We start from the raw sequence: 23,183 nt of genomic DNA, 5'->3' as shown, positions 1-23,183 counted from the left end.
AGCTGCCAGACGTTGTTTAACGTACAGAATAACATAATTATTATGAATATACAGCCTGCTCAGTGGAGCTGTAACAGCGGCAATCATTTACAAAGACAACTCTTACTTCTCTGTGGTTTTCTTTTACACTTGTGGCATGGAAAGTCCTGGCAGGGTGCTTTCTGCTGGGGGGCCTGGGGTGCTTTGCGTGTGATCATGAGGAAGATTTTCTTGGTGGAAATGGTTGTCAGGCATTGGAAAGGGCTGCCCGGAGTGGTGGTGGAATCCCCATCCCCGGAGGTATCCAAGACAAGACTGGACGTGGTACTCACTCAGTGCTCTGCTCTAGTGGACGAGGTGGGGATGGGTGCAAGCTTGGACTCGATGATCTTGCAGGTCTTTTCCAACCTAAATGGTCCTGCGATTGTATGATCTGCCCTGAAGACAGCTCCAGGGCAGGTGGAGGAGTCCTATGGTGGGACTGAGGCCAAGAAGCCCCTCATGGCTGCAGGAAGAGCAAACTGTGGGCTTTTGTGTCCATCGAGGGCCAAGAGAGGGCTCGGAAGGCTCCAAGGAAGGGTGCGAGGAGGGGGATGGAGGGCTTCTGCAGGGACCAGGGGACAAACCGTGGCCTCTGGAGCACATCCAAAGGTGCATTACGGTGCTGAGGGGGCAAGTGGCCCAGGCTGAGGCAGCCCCAGCACAAGAGAGGGTTCAGAGAGGACTTGTGGGTCTGAGGAGGGCTCTAGGCCTGGAGGACCTGGAAGGGAAAATGAACAAGTCCTGAGAGGATGGGATGGAAATTCAAAGTGGGGGGACTCTTTGCCAAGATAGCCTTCCCCACGTCTTTCCTGAACTCCCAGTTGTCCCCATTGGCTGTCCCCAGGCAGCGTGGGAGCCCACAGCAGCCCCCCAGGGCAGAGCAGGGCTCTGAAGGTGCCTGAGCGAGGTCGCACTGGGCAGCGGCTCCAGGGCACCTCTGGGGCTGTCAGAGAGGGGCTGTTCCAGGGCCCCTTGGGCTTCTGGGGGCTTCTTTGGTCTGATTTTGTAGAAGAGACACAGACCTGAGGCAAGAGCAGCAGGACTACAGCTCCTGGCCCCTCAGATGGACCAGTGTGGCCGCTCAGCTGGGCTGTGCCAGAAGACAACAGCTCCCGGCATGCTGAGGAGCCTGGCCCTCCGAGCTGGATCCCCCTGGGTGCCATCCTCCCCCCTTCAGCCCTAAGCCCCCCCAGGACTCTGCCAGCCTGGCAGGGCCACTCAGCCACCCCCAGGGCAGCTCGGGGTGCCGCGCAGGGGCCTGGGGTGCGGCGAAGGCCTTGGCAGGGGTCCTGAGCGGCCCAGCGCTGGAAGAGCTGTTGAGTGGGGAAAAGCTCTGGCTGGTCGGTGGGAAAAAGAGAAGAGGTGACAAAAGCCACAGTTTCTGTTAGGCTTGAGCGAATGTTATGCATTTAATGCGACTGAAGGGCGCAGAGGCCGGGCTCTGCAGTGCGGGGACAGGAAAGGGGTGTCCCGGGGGCACGCAGGGGTGTCTGAACTTGGGGCTCTTCGGGACATCCTGAGGAGACACGAGAGCAAAGTGGGGCCTGGAGACAGACACCCTGAGGGCAGCTGGGTGCCCAGGGCTGAGGCAGGCCTGTGCCCCCAGGGACACTCTGCCTGTTCCTGCCTGCGTGGTGGCTCCCTGGGACCCGTTGCCGGGGGCAGGTGCCATGTCAACAAGCACTGGGACCTATTGCTAGCGGCAGGTGTCCCGGATGACACCGGGACAAGCTGAGCCCTCGCTGGGTCTTTCCCTGGGAGAAGATGCTTTTGCTAAAGGAGAATCTGCTGCCCGAGCCTTCTCGCGACATTTCAGTTCAGAGTCACTGCCAATGTAACCCTGCCCTCTGCCGGTGTGAAGCTGTTTATGTGTTTATAGTCAGCAGTGCAAGCAGTGAGGGGCAGGAGAGCCCTGGATTTTCTATAGTTCCTGGGATATGCACAGTGTACCCAGCGCCACGCGGCTCTGGACTTGGCTCGAGTTTGAGTGCAAGCATTTTCCAATCCCCAATAAAAATCAGGAGTGATAAATCACAGACTGGCTTGTGTTGGAGGAGACCTTAAAGCTCATGTCGTTCCATGCCGCTACCATAGGCAGGGACACCTTCCACTAGACCAGGGTTGGACACTAGACCGGGACTTGGACACTTCCAGGGATGCGGCAGCCACAGTTTCTCCGGGTACCCTGTGCCAGTGCCTCCCCACCCTCACAGTACAGACGTGCTGACCGGTCCGGCCCAGGCGGGCGCGCTGCTGTCGGGCTGCAGCGCGGACGGGGACCGGGACCGGGATCGGGGCAAGGATCGGGGCCGGGATCGTGGCTGGGGCCGGGGCCAGGATCGGGATCGCTGCCGGCGGGCAGGGCGGATCCGCCCCTCTGGCCTTGCCCCCCCCCGTCCCCGCTCCGGCCATGGCGGCGCGGCTGTGGCGGCTCTGCAACCTCCTCATGGCCGCCTTCTTTGGGCTGGCGGCCGCCGTGCAGGTGAGGCCGGGGTCGCCCGGGCTGGGGGCGGCTCCGATCCCGGCCCCTCCGGTCCCCTCCGTCTCCCCCGTCCCTCCCGCGGGGCGCGGCCCCGGCCGGGCCGGCGGCGGGGGCTCAGCGCGCTCCTCCCGCCGCAGGTGAACGACCCCGACGCGGGGCTGTGGACGGTGAGTTTGGGCCGCCCTTCCCCTTCCTCTGCCCCTGAGCTGGGGTCGCCGCAGGAAACCCGCTCACGGCTTCCAGCTGGAGAGCGAGCTGGCGCCGGGAAGACGATTTCTCTACTGCAGCGACGGCTGGAATCAGGCCATGCTTCCAGGATCTGCCATATTTCACCCCAGATCTGCACCTCGCCCTACACAGCATCGGTTCCCCGTGCGGAGCGCTCCGAGCCGGCCCCGTGACCCATCGCCCTGCACTCGCCTTGAGTCAGCCCCGGGACGCTCCCGCCGCTCAGCTCGGCCTGGAGGGCAATGGGGACAGACCCCCTGCTCTGCCCGCCCTGTGTCGGGCACAGGAGCGGCCCGTGGCCCCGGCCCAGTGCGCCGGGCTGGGGGCGAGGGGCACCGTCTCTGTGTGTGACAGGAGCTGTTGGGTGGGCAGGAGCTACCCCTGCGTGTCTCCGGCGGTGGAGCCCCGCTGACAGCGGCACCGAAGGGTGGGCAAAGCCCCCCACACAGGGTGGGGGGACCCTGTCAGAGCTTTTCCTGGGATATCAAGATTGAGGGAAGGGGCCCTGCAGTGACTGATCAGGCAGCCAGCATTTGGTAACTCAGGAGCTAAGGAACAAGGCTGGCACTCAGCTGATGGCCCGAGATTTTGGGTGGTGACGATGAAGAGGAGCACTCACAGTGCCCGAGGGAGAGGCACTGGGAGTTGCTCTGTGCCTCTGACAAACTGCTGTGAAGGGGAGAAGTATTGCTGTGGGCAGGCACTTCTGCTTCCTGACCTTGCTCAGTTTTGCTACAGAGTATACTTATATGTCATTAACAGGTTGTGTACTTAGTGCCAGCTGCCCTGACACTGCTCGTCAGCATCAACCCTTCAATAACAGGTATGATACTGGGGTGCAAAACAGAGTCTCTGTTCAGATTTTGCCCCAAGATGGTTGTTTGTTTGTTTGTTTTTTATTGATCCACAGATTAAAATCAGGCCATGTGGGAACATGTCCTACTATCTTTTGAAGGCAAAAGGTTATGGGACCCGCTTCTACAAAAGCTGGTCATTGGTTTAGTGCTGGTGGCTAGATGTGCTGCAGGTGAAGAGAGGAGCCCTGCAGAAAAGTCCGCTGCTGGGATGGCTTGCCTTTGCACCCCAATTCAGAAGCCTGGGAGCTTGCTCTGAACCTGTCTCTGGTATCGACCTTAGCACACTAATTCACTTTATTTCCTTGTTATAAATCTGTGGTTTTGCTTATCTACCTCATGCAAGAGCAGCTGAGCTCTGCACAGTCCTGTGAAAGCACTAAAAGTCTTGTTCAGTGTCAGGTATTGCAACTGCCCCACAGAGCACGCAGGGAGCAATGGCAATGTTCAAAGGCTGCATTTCCGAGGGTGGATGCTACAGGGGCTAATGCCACTTCACATGATCAGAGAATCAGTCAGATCAGGAAGGATATTGAGGTGCTGGAGCAGGTCCAGAGAAGAGCAATGAGGCTGGGGAAGGGTGTGGAGCACAAGTCCTGTGAGGAGCAGCTGAGGGAGCTGGGATTGTTTAGCTTGGAGAAGAGGAGGCTCAGGGGAGACCTCCTCACTCTCTACAACTCCCTGACAGGAGGTTGTAGCCAAGTGGGCGTCAATCTCTTCTCCCAGGCAACCAGCAGTAGGACAAGAGGGCACCATCTTAAGCTGTGCCAGGGGAAGTTTAGGTTGGACATTAGGAAGAAAATTTTACAAAGAGAGTAATCAGACCTTGGAATGGGCTGCCCAGGGAGGTGGTGGAGTCACCGTCCCTAGAGGTGTTTAAGATGAGACTGGATGTGGCATCAGTGCCACCACCATGGCGGTGTTGGATCAAGAGTTGGAATTAATGATCTCTGAGTTCTTTTCCAACCCAGTTGATTCTATGATTCTATGGCCAGATTTGTTTCTGGACTCCAGAACGTAGTTAATTTTTTTTGTATTTTCATTCAGTAGAAATAATTTCAGAATAAGGCCATTTTATATACACAAAGTGACTGTATCTGTTCTGGATGAATACTTGTTTTGAATAGACTAAAATCGCATTTAACACCAATAAAGAAAACCTTCAGGAGTGCATGCTGTTGTCACAAATGACACCATTGCAGGCATTCGCTACCTTAGGCATATAAAGTGGAAGCATCCATAAAGCAAAATCCCTGAGGGTTGGTTTGCTTGTGGTTTTGAACATTTCAGGGGAGGTTTATTATGTGTGATAGGTGTAGCTTCAACATAATGGCATTTGGCTTGTCAAGAGAATCTGCATGTTAAGCTTTCAAGTAGAGTTTTACCCGTGCCAAGATCTGTAGAAAATAAAGATTGTCATGACACAACTATTTTATAACTGGAGATTTATGTAAATACATCAAGGGATATTTGCCATTCAGGTCTGTGGAAGACCCAGATTCTGCCTGTGCTGAGCTGCAGTAAGTTCAGTCAAATGGGGAATTGATTACAGCGTTGGGTCACTCTGAGCTCTTGGGTCTTGGCAGCTCATCACCTTTAATGCTTGCCCAGAGGGGTCAATGCCCCAGAAAACCTGCTCTTAACTTTAGTTTTTTTGCTGTTGACATTGCTGAGATCAGGGAGAACTGTCAGTGTCATTTCTTACGTCCCCCTCAGGAGCCCCTGGAAAGGGACGTGGAAAACCACAAGAACCTGTGGGCCATTCAGATATTTCTCATCATCTCTATTTATCTGTTTAAAAACATCAGTCCCCAGGCAGAGATGTCATCAGTGTTGCTCATCCTCATCAGGTAACACCTGAGGCAGAGTCTCCTCAGGGAGTGTGAAGTCAGATGCTCCCCACAGTGGTGGCTGCCTAGGGGCTAGGCCTCTCCTGGGCTCCCTTGAGCCCCTGGGGTCGTGCTGAGCACCTGGTTTTGGCTGTGAGCTCCAGAAAGGCTGTTCCTCCTGCTCAGGAGAACTTCCATTTGCGATAAACCTTGTGATTTTTTTTTTCCATGCACATTGAATGCTGCAGCCTGTTGTGTTTGCTGCAGAGAGCAGGAAAGTTTTCACTGAGGTTCTGATGCTGAGAAGTTGCATTCCTAGGCCCAGTAGTATTTATTTTTCACAGCACTTTTTAGCAGATCTCCCTGGTCATAAAGATACTGGCAATAATGACATCTTCCTGCCTAAGGTGTGTGTGTTGAAGGCACCTTTTTTTAGCGACTCAATTGCTTTTAGATTTATAGGTTTACTTCATGCTTCATGGTAGTTGCTGACAGTGTATTCTTTTCCTCAGATAATGGTGTTTGGAGGACCCTGTGTGACTTTCATTCTGCTGGCTGTGTGGTTGGAACCATTGCCTTGGCTTGCTCTTTGTTTGCTTATGCTCAAGGAAACATTTTTCACGAAGAGGAAGGCAGGTAAACAGTGGGTTTTCTTTGCCCCTGCCCAAATCCAGCTCACCAGGCCATCTCCTCCTGGTGTCACCTTCCAAAACTTTATTTGCTGGGCTGTTGCAGTGACTGCTGTTGGTCCAGAGGAATCAGATCAAAGAGAAGGGACCATAATGCTCTAAACCAGTGATTCCTTGGACTCAGGGAGAGTGAACAGTCATTGCTTGCCTGATTGTGGCAGGTAGATTTATCTGGGGGCAGTTCTGGCTTTCAAAGTCCAGAACACAAGAACAGTGAAACAGCTTTGCGCTCTCTTGCTGGAGCTGCAGGAATGGTAATTAACGTTACAAAAACTCTTGAGGTGATACCATATGCATGTTTATCTGGCATGGGCTGCTGAGTCCCCCAAACTGCCAGAGATTGAGGAGGAGGGAGGATTTCTCACCTGACATTTGGGTGTTGCCTAAAGTAGGTGCTTGTACTGTATTGAGGTGAAGCCCTGGCAGCTGTTCATGGTCTAGAAAACTGGGTTGCTGTTTGCACTGTGTTAATTAGAGAAATGTGCTGTGGAACTTAAGTCTAGCAGTGGAGTAAAAAGTGGAGGCAGGAATTTCTGCAGCTGTTTAGCCAGGTCATGTCTGTAGATTTGTGATGCAAAGTTACTCCTTGTAAATACCTTTATAATTATAATGCTAGTAAAATATATTGAACTTCTCCAAAGGAGCAGCTGCTACTCCACTTGTTTTGGAGGTAAAATTTGTATTCTCTGAACACAGACATCTGCTTGTATTATTTTCTGATTTATTTTTCATTTGGCTTTTCAGAGAGTTGTTTGGTCTGGTAATTATTACGATATGGATGAGTCTTTGCCGCAGTTCAGCAAAGTAAGTTTTATTTTCTCCTTTTTTTAAATCCATTCCTATGTTCACACCTAGTGACTAGGTCCTTGAAAACACATAGTTGATTTTGGTAGCTTGTTTTTCTGTTTCATGTCACCCTCTGAACCTTTCAGATGCCCAAGCAGTAGCAGCTGGTGCTACAGTCTGGAGGATCTCACACAGATAGAAGTCAGGGTGGGAGGAAATGTAAGGCTACATGAAACATTTTTTTCTGCTCCCCTGCCATAATGGGGACACTTTCTCTTTGTATAAGATGCTTTTTTTTATTCCAACTTGGTTTTGTAGCCTGAGTTGTCAGAAAACTATTTTCTGCTGGCACATGGTGCCTCTCCAGTAAAGGATTCTGCTGATGCATCCACAGGAGCCACATTAAAGTGGCTAAAGGCTCCCTGCTGTCTTTCCAGCTACAGGCAGATGTGAATGTTCCATAGCAGTTGTAGCAGTGGCCACAAAGGCCAAAGACATCCTGGCTTGTACCAGCCATAGTGTGGCAGCAGGACCAGGGCAGTGCCTGTCCCTGTGCTGGCACTGCTGAGGCACCTCCAATCCTGAGGGCAGTTCTGGGCCCCTCAGACAAGACACTGAGGGGCTGGAGTGTGTCCAGAGAAGGGAACAGAGCTGGGGAAGGGTCTGGAGCACAAAGAGGAGCTGAGGGAGCTGGGGGGGCTCAGCCTAGGGAAAGGGAGGCTCAGGGGGGACTTTCTTGCTCTTTGCAACTCCCTGACAGGAGTGGGGAGCCGGGGGAGATTCGGACTCTGCTCTCAGGGAACAAGGGACAGGACAAGAGGAAATGACTTCAAGTTGCACCAGAGGAAGTTCAGGTTGCATATTAGGAAAAATTCCTTCTCTGGAAGAGTAGTCAGGCATTGGATGGGGCGGCCCAGGTGGTAGAGTCATCATTCCTGGAAGTGTTCAAAAAATGACTGGCACTTCACGATAGGGTTTAGTGGGCGTGGTGGTATGTGGTACAAGGTTGGACTTGATGATCTTGGAGGTCTTTTTCAACCTTAACAATTCTGATTTGATGTAGCTCTGTTGCACTTGTTCCTTTATAGGAATCCTCTGGGAGGAGTTTGCTTGGCCGCTGCAGTCGTGGTCGCCCTCTTCCCCTTTGCTTCATGGCTGTACATTTACGTGAACAAAGAGCTGCGAGCAGCTTGGCCAGAGCACTGCAAAACAGTGATTTAACTGGGTGGGAGAAATTCTAAACATTCTGATTGTACTTGCCTTTGCTTTTGGTGATTAATGAAAGATTAGTGTCAGTTTGATAGGATACAAGAATGCCTGGCTACTTCTAGCAGTACCATTTGAGTTGTGGTAAAAAGTTGAGGAACACTGTCAAATCTGAATGGGGAATTTTTCTGTGGAAACTGTTGTTCAACTGACTGCTTCCTACATTTTCAAAGCACTGTTGATCTAATGTGTTCTAATGGTATATATCCTGGCATCCCTGGATCACTCTCTAACCACCTCGTACTTTGGGAAATCTACTGTTCTGTAACATAAGGGACAAGTAAAGCAAACACTGTTTCAATATATGACTATTTACAGCCATAGAACTTCCAAATACCTGCCTGGATAATCCATTTGAGACTAACTGGGAATTGAGCAGTCTGTATTTCCATTCCTGTGCTAAAATGATATATAGAATATATTTGAAAAATTATTTTTGCTATTAACTGAAAATCACTAGTTTTGCAGAGTAATAAACACTATTTTTCTAAAGAAAACTCAACAAAAGTCTCCATATAGTTTATTTTTCGGGAGATGGGTACTTGAGCCTGCCACCAGCAGATGTGGGCACCATCACAACTCTGCTGGCACTGTCACAGCTCTGCTGCTCACTGGCTTTTTCCTGGAAAGCAGGACCCAAGCAGCAGCCCAGCAGCAGTAAGCATGTCCCACTGCTCATCCTGGAGAAGGAAGCACAGGTGGATACACTGGACATATGAGCTGGGTGGGACAGAGCCAGCATAGGTCCAGGTGCAGCACAACAACACCTTTAGACCCGTGTCAGGGCTCCTTCCCTCAGCACTGCAGCAGGAGGTCACAGCTGTGCACACACAGGTCCCTGCTGGTGTATCTGCACCATTCCCTGCTGTAGCACAGATGGTTTCCCTTCTCTTTAGGCTTAGCCTTTTCTGGGGATTACTTTAGTCTTTTAAAGCAATGTTGGAAAGCTGCATTAGGCTACAGGGTGGGTGTATTCTGCCAGACATGAGACATTACTGCCTTATGATGTTCACAGAAAATAAATACGTTGAAATGCGGCTGGGCAGGTACAACTCTGCATGCTTTAATGCTCACCGAGAAAATAACAGTGGGTGGTTTTTTGAAAATATTCATAATATGGTTTGCATCTTTTCACAGTAACAAATCCAGTCTGGATTAGGTATTTCAAGTCAACATTCTGCATTCAACATTTCAATTACTGGCCTTCTCTATTTTCCACAAAGAAATCAGGTCTGTTTCCTTACAGAAAGGTAATTTCTAAAATCCTGTATCCTGAGCTAAAGCAATAAGGATCAGCCATGCACCTTTCTACAAGCAAACAGTAAGCTGAATCCCCTACGTTTTTATCCCGAGTCCTTCCTGAAGAGCAATCTGTATTTACTTGGCATTTCAGAATTGCATAACTCTGTCTGCAATTCTGCCCCTTCCCTTTAGTATCATTTTATCTTCGTAGACATAAATAGTCCCAAAAGCGTTGCTTTCCGGGGGCGTTTCAATCACCCCCTCCAAGGTCAGGTGATGAACTCCATGGGAGTCCAGGCAATATCCCCCATCGTGCAGGTGCCCCGCGAGGACACAGACCACGCACCGGTGGGAGTGGATGACAGACAGGGCAGCTTCGTAATTCCAGGCCAGGCACACCCTGTCTGAAGCATCGGGGTGAATGGGCAGGTGACCTGCAGTTGAGAAGGAAAAAAACAGGAGAGTTAAACTGTAACAAAGTCTGTCTCATTGCTGTGAAGCTCAGCCAACCATGTGCAGAAAGCTCCCCCCAGTATGGACATAGTCCGTCCTGCTCCTTCACAGGTTACATCTGTATCTCAAGGGAGCTACAAAGCTGCTACATGTTTTCCTCAACTCACATACACCAGCTGTTCCCGGTATATATCCCCGGGAATATATACCCCCCTCAAATATAGGAGTTGAAACTAGATGATCTTTAAGGGCCCTTCCAACCTAAACAATTCTGTGATTGTATGATATATCCCCCATATTCACCTACCCATAACTACAACTTTTTCTTGGTTTTCATCAGAGAACTTGAGGACTTCATCGAACCAGTTCAGCTGGGCTTGGCTAAATCCTCCATTAAATGCTACAAACTGAGGTTCTTTGAGCCCTACAATGAAGAAGAAGGTTAGGCACAGGTGCATACACCTCCCACAGCTCCTCTATTTGCCTTATGTAAATCTGCTTACAATAGATGGTTTACTCTCATAACTTGCGGGATTTTTTTTTTTGCTTTCCTTGGATCAAAACTCCAGCGTCCTTGGACAAACGAGAAGTGTTTTGTTAGTGTTTTCAGGGGGTTTGGTCACACTGCATGCACAGCGTTTCCGCTCTTGGGTGTCTCCCCCAGCATGGGATGCGGTGGGCACAAGTCGATGCTCTGCAACAGCCCCTTCACCAACAGCTACCCGTGTTCTGATACTGTGGGGCACAGAGCACAACACAGACCCTTCCCACGGGTAAGGGGGAGCATCTCCCGTGCCCGCCTAGGGCCGCACTGACCGCAGGGAGGAGGAGGAGGTTGGCAGCCCTGGGGCACCCGCCCGAGCCCCGCTGCCAGCCCCGGGAGCTGCTCTGCCCGCGCTCCTGCCGTGCCAGGTGTACCTGCGGGGCTGTTGAGGTCCTCGTTGGTGTTTTTCTCCCGCAGCAGCCGCAGGGACTCCTCGTAGCGGGGGCTGTCCGGGTCCCTGCCCAGGACGCTCAGGTCGTAGGCGTCGAGCACGACGAGGCGGAGCCGCGCGGCCGGGCTGCAGTGATAGGCCTGGCACAGCCCGTCCGGGGGCCCGGCCGCGCCCCCCGCGGGGCGGCTGCACAGCCCGCTCTGCGCCAGCCGGGCCCGGCTGAAGTTGTAGAACTCGTGGTTGCCCCACGCGTGGTGCACCGGCACCGGCAGCCGCCCCAGGGCCTCCAGCACCTGCCGCAGGGCGCCCTCGGCCTCGCCGCGCCGGGCGTTCAGCCCGTCGATGCTGTCGCCCAGCTGCAGCACGAAGTCGATCGGCGGGCTCTCGGCGGCCCAGGCCCGCACCGCGTCCCGCAGCAGGCGCAGGCTGTGCCGGTAGTAGCGCCGCCGGCTGCCGCCGAAGTCGTGCCCATCGTCCGCGTCCGCGAACTGGATGTCGGCGATGACCCCGAAGGCGACGCGCGGCACCGCCTCCATGGCGGCCGCAGGCGGGGCGGAAGGGGCGGGGCGGGCGGCGCGGAATGGCGGGGTTCATGGCGCTGTGGCGGCTCGGCGGGGCCGTGCGGCGGGGCCGGGTCGCGCTGGGGCCGCTGCCGGGCCTGGCCGGGCGGGTCCAGGCGGGGCTGCCCGCGCCCCGCAGCCGCCCGTTCTCGCAGCTGCCGCCGGGCAGCGGCCGCCGGGCGGGTGGGCAGAGGCGGGTGAGTGAGGGAGGGAGGGCCGTGGGCAGGGGGCGCGGGCCGGCCCTGCCCCTCCGCGCTCATTGAACTCCTGTCCCCGCAGCTCGTGTCGTGGCGGTCGCTGGCGGCCACCGCCGTGCTGGGCGGAGGGCTGCTGGTCGGCATGAAGGCGGTGAAGCGGCGCAAGGAGCAGAGTGAGTGCGAGCGATGGAGGAACAGCGGCGGGGCCGCGTCTCGTGTTCAGACGATGTATTTTTTGTACTCAGGCGATGTATTTTTTATAGTCAGGCGTATTTTATCCGCTCGGGCATCTCTCGGTATCACAGCTTTGCAGAGCATCACTCTGTGCCTGTGTGTACGGAAGTGCCGTGGAAAACTTTCAAAAATTAAAAGCAAAATTCAGCGTTTGAAAGTTCTGAGGTTAGAATAGTTGTGTTTGGCTGCATGTGCTGTGCCAGGCGATGCAGCTCAGACAGGGAGCTGGGTGTTGTGGGCACATTGGGTTCCCTCTGTGAGGCACATGAGCTTTGCCCTCTCCTACAGGAAATGCCCACACCTTTCCTTTTCATGGATTTACTGTTGAAAATGGAGACATTACAGCTCTTAGGGTATGTTCAGCTTGCAAAGGATGCTGTTTTTTCCTATTTCCCACCAGGCCAAGTGGGAAATCCTCTTTCTCTCTTTATCCCCCCTTTCTTTTTAAACAAAAATGCAATCAGATAACAATAAAGAAAGATATTCTGTTTCAGAGGAATTTAGTGATTATATTTGATTTTATACAAAAGGAATGCTTTTTGGAAGCCATGGGCACATTGGGTTCCACGTGACAGGTGTTGGTGGATCTTGACCTGGCAATGCCCTGCCCATGACCCAGTGTGGTGCCTGACTTGGCTGCTTCCAAGGCTCACTGGGGAAGCAGCAGGGATTGCGACATGGATGTGTTCGATCTCCTCTTGTGTTTTGTAGAGCTAGAGAAGGAACGAAACCGAAGCATTGGGAAGCCACTGCTGGGAGGGCCCTTCTCGCTTGTGAGCCATGAGGGGCAGCCCAGAACCAGCAAGGACTACATGGGCCAGTGGGTGCTGATCTACTTTGGCTTCACTCACTGTCCTGACGTCTGTCCCGATGAACTGGAGAAAATGATTGCAGTGGTAGATGAAATTGGTATGAGAATTCAGGGAATTCAGTGAGTATAGAGGTCCTGTTTATGGGAGGGTCAGGTTTGTTCTAATGAAATGTCACAAATGGTGATAACTGATGATCTTCTTTAAAAAATGCTGTTGGCTGCTATTCAGTAGTTGAATTAAATGCTAAATGATCCATAGATCAATCTGCCTGTCACTAGGGTCTAACATGACAGCACTGGTCTTTCCATAACAGGAGACTTGGGAATAAAACATGGTGGTGGCAGATCACAGGGAATGCACTGCATTGTATTTTTGCCAAGAAGTGACTGTGAGGTGTGTTAGGATTTTTTTCCCTCTATTTTACTCATCCTGAAAACAAACCTCTGTGAGGGTCTCTCCTGAAGCAGAATGGCTGTGGAATGGAGGGAGGGGGAAGGCCGTGTGTTATGAGTTTCTCAGCCTGCAGGCCCTGAAGAATTATGGGGCAGGGATAGTGGTAAACCCAGCAAGTGGGAAAACAGACTAAAGCGAAGGAAATACAGCCAAGGCTTTGGCTGGAACATGAGGGAAAGAGCCTGAGTTGTGTCTTCACATTTCCTCCTGTTCCCCCATCCCAGCATGCTTCCCTTGCGTGCACCACTGTGCTTCCAAATGTGCATCACACCACCACGTCTTCTGCACCACAACCAGTCTGTCATCCCTCCTGAGCAGGGCAGGGGCTTGGGGGCGGGAGGACTGGAAGCTCCCAGCACAGACATAGAGCATTACGTCTCATAGCATTTGAATCGTTCACAGATTATATAGATTAAGCTGCACAAAATGGCCTTTTTAGTTCCTTAGGGTGGGCTTGGCCTGATGTTACTTGGCTGTGAGTTTGTTTGAAGGGAGATGAAAAATGATTTCTGGTTTTGTAAAATAAACAATAATTGTTAATGTCACAGAACAAATTCCATCTTTGCCTAATCTGACCCCACTCTTCATCACCATCGATCCTGAGAGGGACAACCAAGAAGCCATTGCCAAATATGTTAAAGGTATTACTGCGTTCTTTCTCTATGTCTCATACCATGTAATACAGAGCACTGGAAAGGAGCCTCTTGAAGGGATTCTTTTCACTAAAATGTGTGCGTCTTGTTTCTGTCTAGAATTTTCTCCAAAGCTGGTCGGGTTGACTGGTACCAGGGCACAGATTGACCAAGTGGCTAAAGCTTATCGTGTGTACTACAGTGAGGGCCCCAAGGATGAGGACAACGACTACATAGTAAGTATAGGGCCTTTGCCTACTGAAAGGCTGTGGATAAGAGCAGCATATAGATTTTAAAACCAGCTGTTGGATCTGTGCTGAAGTCCTAGGTGACAGAGCCCTTGTTGCACTGATCTGTTAAGCTGTTTGTCTCAGTCAGAACCAAAGTGTCCTCTTACAAGCTCAGAACCTCACTGAAGCGTGTTCAAAACATGTCCCAGCCCAGGCCTGCAGACAGGAGCACAGGAACTAGTAAGGCTGGCAGTTAGTTCAATGTAACGTGTTTGACTGGCTGCTTTCCTGTGTGCTCCAAAGAGAAAATGGAACTGGGAAATTAAGGTGTCTTAGTTTAACAAGATTACAACTTAGAAATTAAGAAACTTCAGGTGGAAGTGTGGAAAAGGAAAAGAACAGCTTTTTATTAACAAAATCTGAATAAACAGCAAATGATGCAATCAAAAACTTTCAGAAGAAACAAAACAAAGTCCCAATTTTCTTGGGAGGGGGAGAAACCTGCAGCAACCCGGGTAAGGGGAAGTGGGGGGGAAACTGAAGGCAAAATGTCCTAGGAGCAGAAACAGATGGGTGGGGGGAAATGGGACCCTAGAAAAAAATTCCGACATCTCTTTTCAAACCTGTGACATAAGGAAATAGGCAGTAGGAGAAATGAGAAGTAAAAGTGAGTAAGAACTCATTCTCTGCCAAACTGACACCAAGGAATGGAGTCTTCCTGGCAAGAGACTTGGATATCTCCCTGCAAATACTGTGGGCATCTTCTTCCTGTGGCAAACAACCTGCAGGAGAGAGCATGTTCATTAATGCTGAATTAAGTGGGAATAAAATACATAAGTAACAGTGTGAAGGAAGAAAATGAGGTTTAAGTGAGGCTGAACTGGGTAGTCAAACTTCCACTTCTCTGGAAGGGACAGGACTGATTATAGGGCTCTGAGCTGCTACCAAGACCTGAGCAAGCTGGAAGAGTAAAGCAGGTACAGGTGATAGGAAGAGTGAGGTTACATCTTACATGATCTGCCTTGTTCTTCATTACAAGAACTGAGGACATCAGAAGAAACTAAAAACAGGTTCAAAAGGAAAGGTAATGATTCTAATTGCAGCGGGCACATGAGGAGTGGAATCCCTTGGTACAGGTGCAAATGGTGGAAGTCCGCAGGGAGACTTGTTCTTAGTCTTTGGAAAAAACAATCTTTTGAGGGTTATGACGTGCACAGAAATCTTGTGTAGTTCAGGAAGTCTGTGAGATGACAGTGTTTGGAAACTGGGAGGTAATAGAGGAAGGTAACATTTTTGGTGCTGATTTTATACTCTTTCTGTAAAGCGACTGTTGTTGGCCACTGTTTGGGGTGAGATGCTGAGGCAAATTGAATTTGGTCTAATTCAGTATTGTTGGTTCTTAATCTGTCTTAAAACCACCTGACTCCCGCAAAAAAATTATCCAAAAAGATTGGGGGAGCAAAAAAAGTGGTGCATAGAAAGAAGGAGCAAGAGCAACACATGATCTCCGTGAAGGGAAGATGAAATCACTGGTGATGTCCACTGCTCTGCATCACTGAGGTGGGAGATCAATAACTTGTTTTCACTTGAAATGGCAACTGGAAAGACAGACAGACAGAAGCCTGTGACTAAGATACTGTATTTGAATGGAGAAATTGAATGCCAATTTAAATCAATATGAAATCAATCTAAAGATACTGCCTAATATCAGACTTTTAGAAGGGGGCTTGTGGGAATGCAACAACAGGTTATAGGAACAGGATTGGCAAAGGATACTTGCTCAGGAGAGGGAAAGAACTCCATAGAACCTGACACTAAATAAGTGAACTGAAGTTGAGGAGAGCTGATGGAAAGAGGCCAGCAAAGCTGAATGAGTGCTGGTGCTTAGCAAGTGAACTACATGTGGATTCTGTTGAAGCACACTTGGATCCTGGCATGGCCATGAAGGGACAATATGGGGGTTCAGCCAAGAAGAATAACTCCATGGATGACAGCAGCTTGGAGGGAGGCTGGAGGGTGATATTGGGCATAGGGGAAGGGACTCAGGATCCAGGAGGGGACCACTGCTCTGTGTTAGGGCTGAGTCTGAGGGGAGGGAAGGGCAACAAGGAAGAAAGGCCAGTGAATTGGAAGTAGGAGAGCAGCCTAGGAGCCCCAGACGTGGTGCCAGGGAGGAAGAGTATATCTACATCTCCCCAGGATTCTTCATAGGCTCTTGGGTTTTGGCTCTGCATGCTCTGGGCAGGGGACACAGGACTCAGGAACAGAGTGCAAACAGGATAGTGGCAACAGCAGGCCTGGGAGGGAGAGCTGGAGGCTGGTCTTGTGCCTACCTGAGATCCAGGTAATTTATACTCTGTCAGTTCTTCCAGTAAGGTTTTTTCCTCCTTATGTCTTGCCTGGACCTGTGTTCCCAGCTGGTGATGGAGTCTGATGTCTGTGCAGGAGTGGGCTCTCTGTCATCTGCTGTGGGGTAGGGAAGAGGAACAAGTCCACTGCAGCATTCGCTGCTTGTTTTGACTTGAAAAGAACATTGAGATGAGCATTTAGAAACTAGTTTCTATTTTAATTTTTCAAGTACTACTTCAATATTACTAGTTCCTATTCAGTGATCTCAATTCTGTAATTATCAATACCAGAATATCCAATTTATATGTTTTAGTCTGCAATTTACAAGATTTGAAACTCAAATTGTGACCTTCAGAACACGCAGTGGGAACAGTGCAGGCTTCAGGCAGGCAGAGACTGGAAAACTGTTTTTTGCACCCAAACTACCCAGGGAGTTAAGATGTTCTGAGCAGGCAACCTGATTTTTCAATTTTTTTTATGCTAGCTTCCATTGGAAGGATCTAAATTGTGATTTATCTTGCTTAAGACAAATTGTCTCCTTCAACTTGATTTTGTGACCTGATCTTGGGAATTTGAAACTGGAGTAAAATATCTGAATTAAACCCAAGTCAGTGCACAGGTGTGTTTCTGTCCCCAGCAATCACAGGTTCGTGGCCTCCATCGCCAGTACTTTGTGTCTTTACTGACAAAGGTGTGGTCACAGTTGGGTGCAGGCAGTGTTTGCAGTGGCATTTAAATAAATGTGCTGTGGAGTTACTGAGGGCACTTGGTGTGTTCATCTGGAAAAGAGGAGACTGAGGGGAGACTTCATTGCAGTTCCAACTTCCTGGGCAGGGGCAGAGGAGGGGCAGGGACTGAGCTCTGCTCTGGGGGGACCAGGGACAGCAGCCAGGGAATGGCTGGAGCTGTGTCAGGGCAGGCTCAGGTTGGATCTCAGCCAAAGGTTCTTCCCCCACAGGCTGGTTGGGCACTGCCCAGGCTCCCCAGGGCAGTGGGCACAGCCCCAAGGCTGCCAGAGCTGCAGGAGGGTTTGGCTGATCCTCTGGGGCACAGGGGGTGACTCTTGGGGATGGGCCTGTGAAGGGCCAGGAGTTGGACTCGATGATCCTTGTGGGTCACTTCCAACTTGGTGTATTCTGTAATTTTGGTATAAATCCAGTGGGAGTGCCCAGGACATCCGTGTGTGAGGGTGTCTCGGGGCCGGCAGGGGGGGCCCCTGCCCCGCTTGTTCCTGTATCCCATGGCCACTCCTGGCTCCACTCCCCCACCCTGGTGAGGTGCTGGATCCTGCTGTTAGCTGACAGGGAGCTTGGTTTAATACAATACTCCTGTTTATATTGCATTTACATTCTGTTAGCAGCAGGAGCTTGAATACCTTGTGAGCATCATGGAGCATCATGAGAAGTAGAGGGAAACTGGGAGAAGACCATCAGCCTCAGGTTTGCAGGAAAGGGCCCCCGCTTAGACAAGACTTGTCTGCTGAAAGTACTTCTGCACACATTCTGAGGGTGCAACGAGTTTTCTTTGTTTATTTTATTGGGTAAAACCAGCAGAGATCACTGAGGTGATCATAGAATCATGGATCTATGATCCTGAGTTGGAAGGGACCCGCGAGGATCAGTGAGTCCAACTCCTGGCCCTGCACAGACACCCCAGCAATCCCAGCATGTGCCTGAGAGAAGAGAAGCAGTGATGCTGAGGTTTTCCTTGTCTTGCTTTACCTTCTTGTGAAGAAGTTTGCAGCTGCCGAAGGCTGAACTAGACACTGTTGCTGCTGACAGAGATGTGCAGGATGTTCTAGTATTTAAACGGTGGCTACAAAGAAGATGGAAGCTCCCTTTTCTCGGGGAGTCACGCGGAAAAGACAAGGCACAATAGGTACAAGTTACTCGTGGGGAGATTCCAATTGGACACAAGAGGAAAAATTTTCAGAATGAGAACAATCAGCCATTGGAATAATCTCCCCAGGGAAGTGGCAGTTTTCCAACACTGGATACATTTACAATTTGGCTTGACAGGGTCCTGGGCCATCTTGTCCAGGCTGTACTTTTGCCAAGAGAGATTGGATCAGATGATCCATGAGGTCCCTTCTGACCTGGTGGTGTGTGATTCTGTAATCTCTTACCAAGCTGTGTTGTGCTCTCTTGCAGGTGGATCACACAATAATAATGTACCTCCTCGGGCCTGATGGTGACTTTGTGGACTATTATGGCCAGAATAAGAGGAGCACTGAGATTTCAGCTTCTATTGCTGCACACATGAGAAAATACAGATCCTAAAACACAAGGTCTTCAAAGATTGCTGTGAACATCACCTGTGGGTTTGGCTGTGGTTGGACACTGGCATTAAAGCAGAAGCACACAAGTGTAACATCCTGTCACAACATGCGTCCTTTCTTCCAAATAAGAAAGGCAATCCTGTTTCTGCAAATTACCATTACCAAAGATCTCTGCAGAGCCTTCCCCGTGGATATTATTTGCAGCAAGATCTAGGCTACCAAGTGAAATTTGGGACTTCTCTGAAAGATTGTTGGGAGCAAAAAATGGAAAGCACTTTTCATTTGGGAAGAATGTGTGTGCTGCTGGTAAAATTAACTGGTATCTCTTGGCAAGACACCAGCAAAGGACGGTCACTGCAGGAGGATTGCTTGGTGAAAAGCCATGGGGCCATGGCATTCTCAGAGGAGCTCTGCCCTCTGGTTTTTCTGTACTGACTTGCCTTCTGGGAGAGGCAGTTGCACTATTAAAAGCAGGAGAGCCTTAAGAGTGCTTCTTTTTTCAGGTTAAGAAGGTGAAGAGCATGGAAAGCACCGGCAGCTTCCATGCGTGAGACCAGCCCTGTAGTGTGCCTGATCTCTTCATCTGAATGCAGAAATGAAAGGGGTTTTTCTGATGATTTTTCCAGGTGAACACTGTTCACTTATAAGAAAAAGAGAAATGGGTTGCAAATAGGTTTTTCTTCTGGTGTAAATGATTGTGTGCATAGTTGCTCTGCTTGTGCTGAGCAGGGAAGTAGGAGGGTGGAGGGGGCTGTGTCCATGCAGAGGGCTGGCAATCAGATGCATTTTATGCAGTGCAGCATTTAAAAATAAAGATTTCTTTCTATAGGCAATATATGTTTTTCTTTCCTTAGTTAGATTTGACTAGAATATCATCAGAACTTTGTATGCCGGTCAAGCTTCATGTTCTTGCTGTGTTTTCCCTCTTTTTAGAAAGCAGTCTTTATTTCTAGTTGTGCACACCAGAAGCCTAAGGTGCTTTTTTAAGGCAGCTGAACCCCGCAGAATGGCCCATAGGAGACAAACCAGAAGAGTTCTTGGTGTGAGTCCCAGAGTGTCTTAGACTGAACACAAGTGTTCCTGCAGGTAGCACTGGTGTTCTGAGTGTGGGAGAGAACATTCCTGTCGGAGGGAAGGTGCAGGGTCTATGGAAAATTTCCGTCTTTCCAAAATTTTGAAAAATAGTAAACTTGACCTGTTCCAGAGCAATTCTAAACTACAACTGAAGAGTGCAGGCCCACATCAACTGCCCTGTACTGTGGTGCCTCCTGAGAGTGTCTGGAATGTTGCTGTGATAGAGTATGTCTCACACGGAGTTCTTCTCGTGAAGGTCTCTCAAGGAAGGAAGATTCCCAAAGTTCCAAGATAGGATATTTTATTCTTTGCCTCTCAAATACTACATAGTTTAAAGAAGGGTTTGTCTTTTAAAGCAAGATTTTTTTTTTTTATCAGTTTACAGTGGGAGTTTTGAAAAGTGTCCTGGTAGGCTTAACCTCAACAGCTGAAAAGGAAATTAGTTTTTATTTTTCCTCTTTGTGCTGGCTGAGTTGATTGCAGTAGGCAATAGGAGTGGTTCCAAAGGAAATTTCACACTTGAGTCTTCTATCAATAAGAAGGTGCATCAAGTCCAATGTGTTATCAATGGTATTAGTGTCTGTGATAAGTGGTACCCTGGCAATAATGATTTTGTTTTCGTGGATGGGTTGCAAGTGTCAGCATTGTTTCAAAAAAGCCTTTCCGCGCTGTTTGTTTTTCCCCACAATCCTGGAGGTAACTAATTCTCAAAACTTCCCTTACAGAGCTGACTTTTGGCACCTCTTGGTCCTGCATTTCCATGTGCAGGTGCTTGTGCACCAGTTTGTTTTGAAACAAGACAGGCCATGGCTTGACCTGCTGCTGACAATCCTGTGGAAGCTGGGCTGGAGACCTCTGGAGCTCCACCAGGACAGAGTAGAGGGGCAAAATCCCCTCCCTTGACCTGCTAGCCATGCTTCCCTTGATGCAGCCCAGGGTATGGCTGGCTTTCTGGGCTCCCAGTGAACATTGCTGGGAACGCTGAGCTTCCTGTCAGCCAATGTGCATCCAATGTTGATGTAGGAGACGTGATGGGAGTGGGACTAAGCAATGGAGCAGCTGATCCAGGAGGACACTTTGTTTGCCTCTTTAAAGTCTGTTTGTGCTTCTCCTAATTATTCCCAAGCACTTAAGATAGCCTGTGGAGAAAAGATGGATTTCAATATTGTAATTTGACTCTTTAGGGAATGGAAAGACTCATAATACTTGTTTTTCAGCCATATCTGTCTTCCCAAAGGAGCAGGAAAGAGACTATTTCAAAGGTAAAAGTGCAGAGGGTTGATTGTGGGGCTAAGGAAGAGGGAGGATGTATTTATTTAAAAGCCATTTTATGTAACTGATCACTGAGTAGAGGAGTGGTTTGAGTTTGTAAGGTAGCCTGTTCCAGGCACAGGGCATGGCCTGGGTCCCTGTCTCTTGTGGCAGTGTGAGAATCTCTGTCAGCAGCAGGCACTGACGTGCCAGCATTGTCTTTGTGCCATGTGGGTGTTTCCCTCTTCCCACACCAGTGCCAAAACTCCTCACTGAACCCTCCCTTGGTGTTTGGGGGCTCTGACTACCCCTCTGTTTCCCAGAGTATGAGAAGCATGGCAGTTTCCTTGAGCCTTCCCCAAAATCACTGTGCTGCTGGTGGTTTGCATGGAACAGGGCACGTGCAGGCTCCACAGCAGGAGGATTTTAGAGGGAAGGGGTTAGCTGGAAGGAGACACTCATGCAAAAATGTCAGGAGAGGGCCTGTTACTCACCACAATGATGTGCAGTAGGTTCTGATCAGTTGTTACTGGCAACAGGAAAGAAATAGTGGAAACTGACTGTAGTTCCTGAAGGAACTTAGTGCCATGGTCTAGTAACCGCGGCAGCAGTGGATCAAGGGTTAGACCTGATGATATCAGAGATCTTTTCCAACCCAGCTGATTCTATGATTCTATGATTGCTGGATAATGGTAAATTGCTGCTAAACAGCTACTGCTCACCCCATGTCTGTGCAACAAGCGCTGGCTCTGTAATGAAGTCGGTCCTACTGCAAGATGCTCCTTTTTCTGCTGCGTGACTCCACGTGACCCCTCCCATGCATTTTCACATACATTGGGTACTTGATCTCTTTCATGAGTGACACCTTCAGGTCATTTATTCAACCCCTTGTGAGTTGTTGGTGTTTGTGGAGTCTTCAGGGCCAAGTCTCTGCCCCATCTTTTACCATCCCGTGGCTCTGCTCTGCACAGCAGCCTTTGTCTGCCCTTCAAGGTCTCTGCTGTCACAGCAGGCTTGTATTTCAAATATTGCAGCAGTGTGTTGGTGCCAAATACCTTATTCTGCGCAGAGTACAGTCTGTGTAAAACCAGGATTGTATGAGGCAATGGTAAGTAAAAATAACACAAATTAGCCAGAAACACCTGCTCAGAAGAAAGAATTGGTGTTACAGTTTGAGCCAAGTTAAGCACGATTTGGACAAGGGGTGCCTCTTTCCCAAGGCTTTGCAAACTCCACTCATGGGCTGCAGCCTGGGAAGGGTCACCCCATCTACACTGATTCCCCTAAAGCTCATTTGCAGCTGACTCAGCTACAGAGACAAATGCAGGGTTCCTGTCTTCTCCCGAATGTTTTGACAGAAGTGTCATGTCCTTTATCTTGTTTTTCTGTGCCCTGAGAGGCAGAGCCAGCTGACCTAGGAAGACTGGGGTTGTGTGGGAAGGGCCCAGAGAAATGTAGGATGGAGGGATGTGTCCCTTGCCTCCCAACAGGATGTCCTGCTCCCTTCTGCCTCTCACATGACTGTGCCAATCACTGTTCCCTTGGCCTTTCCCAGAGGGAAGCTTTCTTTGGTAGTGAGGGCGGGGTTTTTTGTTGTCTTTGTTTGTGGGGTTTTGGCTTTGTTGTTGTTGTTTGGTTTCTTGTGATTTGGTTTCTTATTTGTTTGGAGTTTTGTTTGTTTATTAAAAACAATAAAAATGTTGTTTAGGCAACTGTTAGGATTTCACTGCCCTGCCTTGCTGACGCAGCGGAGCACAGTCTGTTCCCTGCATGTGTAGGATGCCCAAGGACTGTGCCAGGTGATCAGTGGGAGGAGGCAGAGCTGGTTGGGGTGACGCAAATGTGCTGTGGGTGCTTGGAGATGCTTGTCAGTGGATGTTCAGCGTTCCTCCAGTCCAGTATTAGAAGTGGATCAGACTCCTCTGTAGATGTTGTACCCAAATTCCCTGTAGCCCCGAGACAGTGCCCGGACCACAGGGAGGGAGCTCAACTCTGCAGGGGCAGGTTTGTGGTGGGGCTGTGCTGGTCACTGGGCTGGAGCTGGGGGATGCTGGGCTCCTTAAGTGGGTCTCCCCTCTGGAAACTACTGGAGGACAAGTTTCACTTGGGAACCAAATTTGTTGGACCCTGGTGCTGTGCAAGGTGAACCTGTGCTACCTTGGGCAAATGGGAGCCCCTGAGTACCCATGACAGAGGGAGGACAGAGCACAGTCCTGGCTGGGGCCAATCCACAGAGCTCTGCTGTGTGTGCCCAAGGCACACCCGGCCCCAGGATATGTGTCCTGGAAAATACCATTTCCTCTGAGTGGCTGAGATCCATAACACTGG

At 50.1% G+C, this 23,183-nt stretch overlaps 3 protein-coding genes across 4 annotated transcripts; 2 read left to right on the top strand and 1 right to left on the bottom strand.

The window, feature by feature from the left end:
• Positions 1-2,232: 2,232 nt before the first annotated feature.
• On the bottom strand, positions 2,233-11,362 carry ADPRM (ADP-ribose/CDP-alcohol diphosphatase, manganese dependent). 2 transcript variants are annotated; one of them, XR_004360326.1, is made up of 5 exons: positions 10,769-11,362; positions 10,158-10,274; positions 9,460-9,831; positions 8,828-8,835; positions 2,233-2,244 (listed from the first exon to the last, which is right to left on the bottom strand). XR_004360326.1 is itself a non-coding variant. In XM_032706920.1 (3 exons), exons 1-3 carry the CDS (start codon positions 11,319-11,321, stop codon positions 9,545-9,547), a joined length of 957 nt encoding a protein of 318 aa, XP_032562811.1. In that variant the 5' UTR covers positions 11,322-11,362; the 3' UTR covers positions 9,189-9,544. The 2 variants fall into 2 exon arrangements, 1 of the variants encoding a protein (XP_032562811.1); XM_032706920.1 differs by lacking the exons at positions 2,233-2,244; positions 8,828-8,835 and having other exon boundaries at positions 9,189-9,831.
• Positions 2,370-8,657, top strand: TMEM220 (transmembrane protein 220). The gene is made up of 6 exons (XM_032706922.1): positions 2,370-2,503; positions 2,641-2,670; positions 3,494-3,554; positions 5,927-6,050; positions 6,848-6,907; positions 7,978-8,657. Exons 1-6 carry the CDS (start codon positions 2,432-2,434, stop codon positions 8,108-8,110), a joined length of 480 nt encoding a protein of 159 aa, XP_032562813.1. The 5' UTR covers positions 2,370-2,431; the 3' UTR covers positions 8,111-8,657.
• A 162-nt stretch (positions 11,363-11,524) lies between the features above and the next one.
• On the top strand, positions 11,525-19,363 carry LOC116796355 (protein SCO1 homolog, mitochondrial). The gene is made up of 6 exons (XM_032706921.1): positions 11,525-11,542; positions 11,625-11,715; positions 12,488-12,685; positions 13,590-13,682; positions 13,794-13,909; positions 18,403-19,363. Exons 2-6 carry the CDS (start codon positions 11,685-11,687, stop codon positions 18,529-18,531), a joined length of 567 nt encoding a protein of 188 aa, XP_032562812.1. The 5' UTR covers positions 11,525-11,542; positions 11,625-11,684; the 3' UTR covers positions 18,532-19,363.
• Positions 19,364-23,183: the final 3,820 nt, after the last annotated feature.

The sequence above is a fragment of the Chiroxiphia lanceolata genome, chromosome 19, assembly GCF_009829145.1.
Source record: "Chiroxiphia lanceolata isolate bChiLan1 chromosome 19, bChiLan1.pri, whole genome shotgun sequence".
NCBI classification, from domain to species: domain Eukaryota; kingdom Metazoa; phylum Chordata; class Aves; order Passeriformes; family Pipridae; genus Chiroxiphia; species Chiroxiphia lanceolata.
This window is presented reverse-complemented; position numbering and strand designations above follow the sequence as displayed.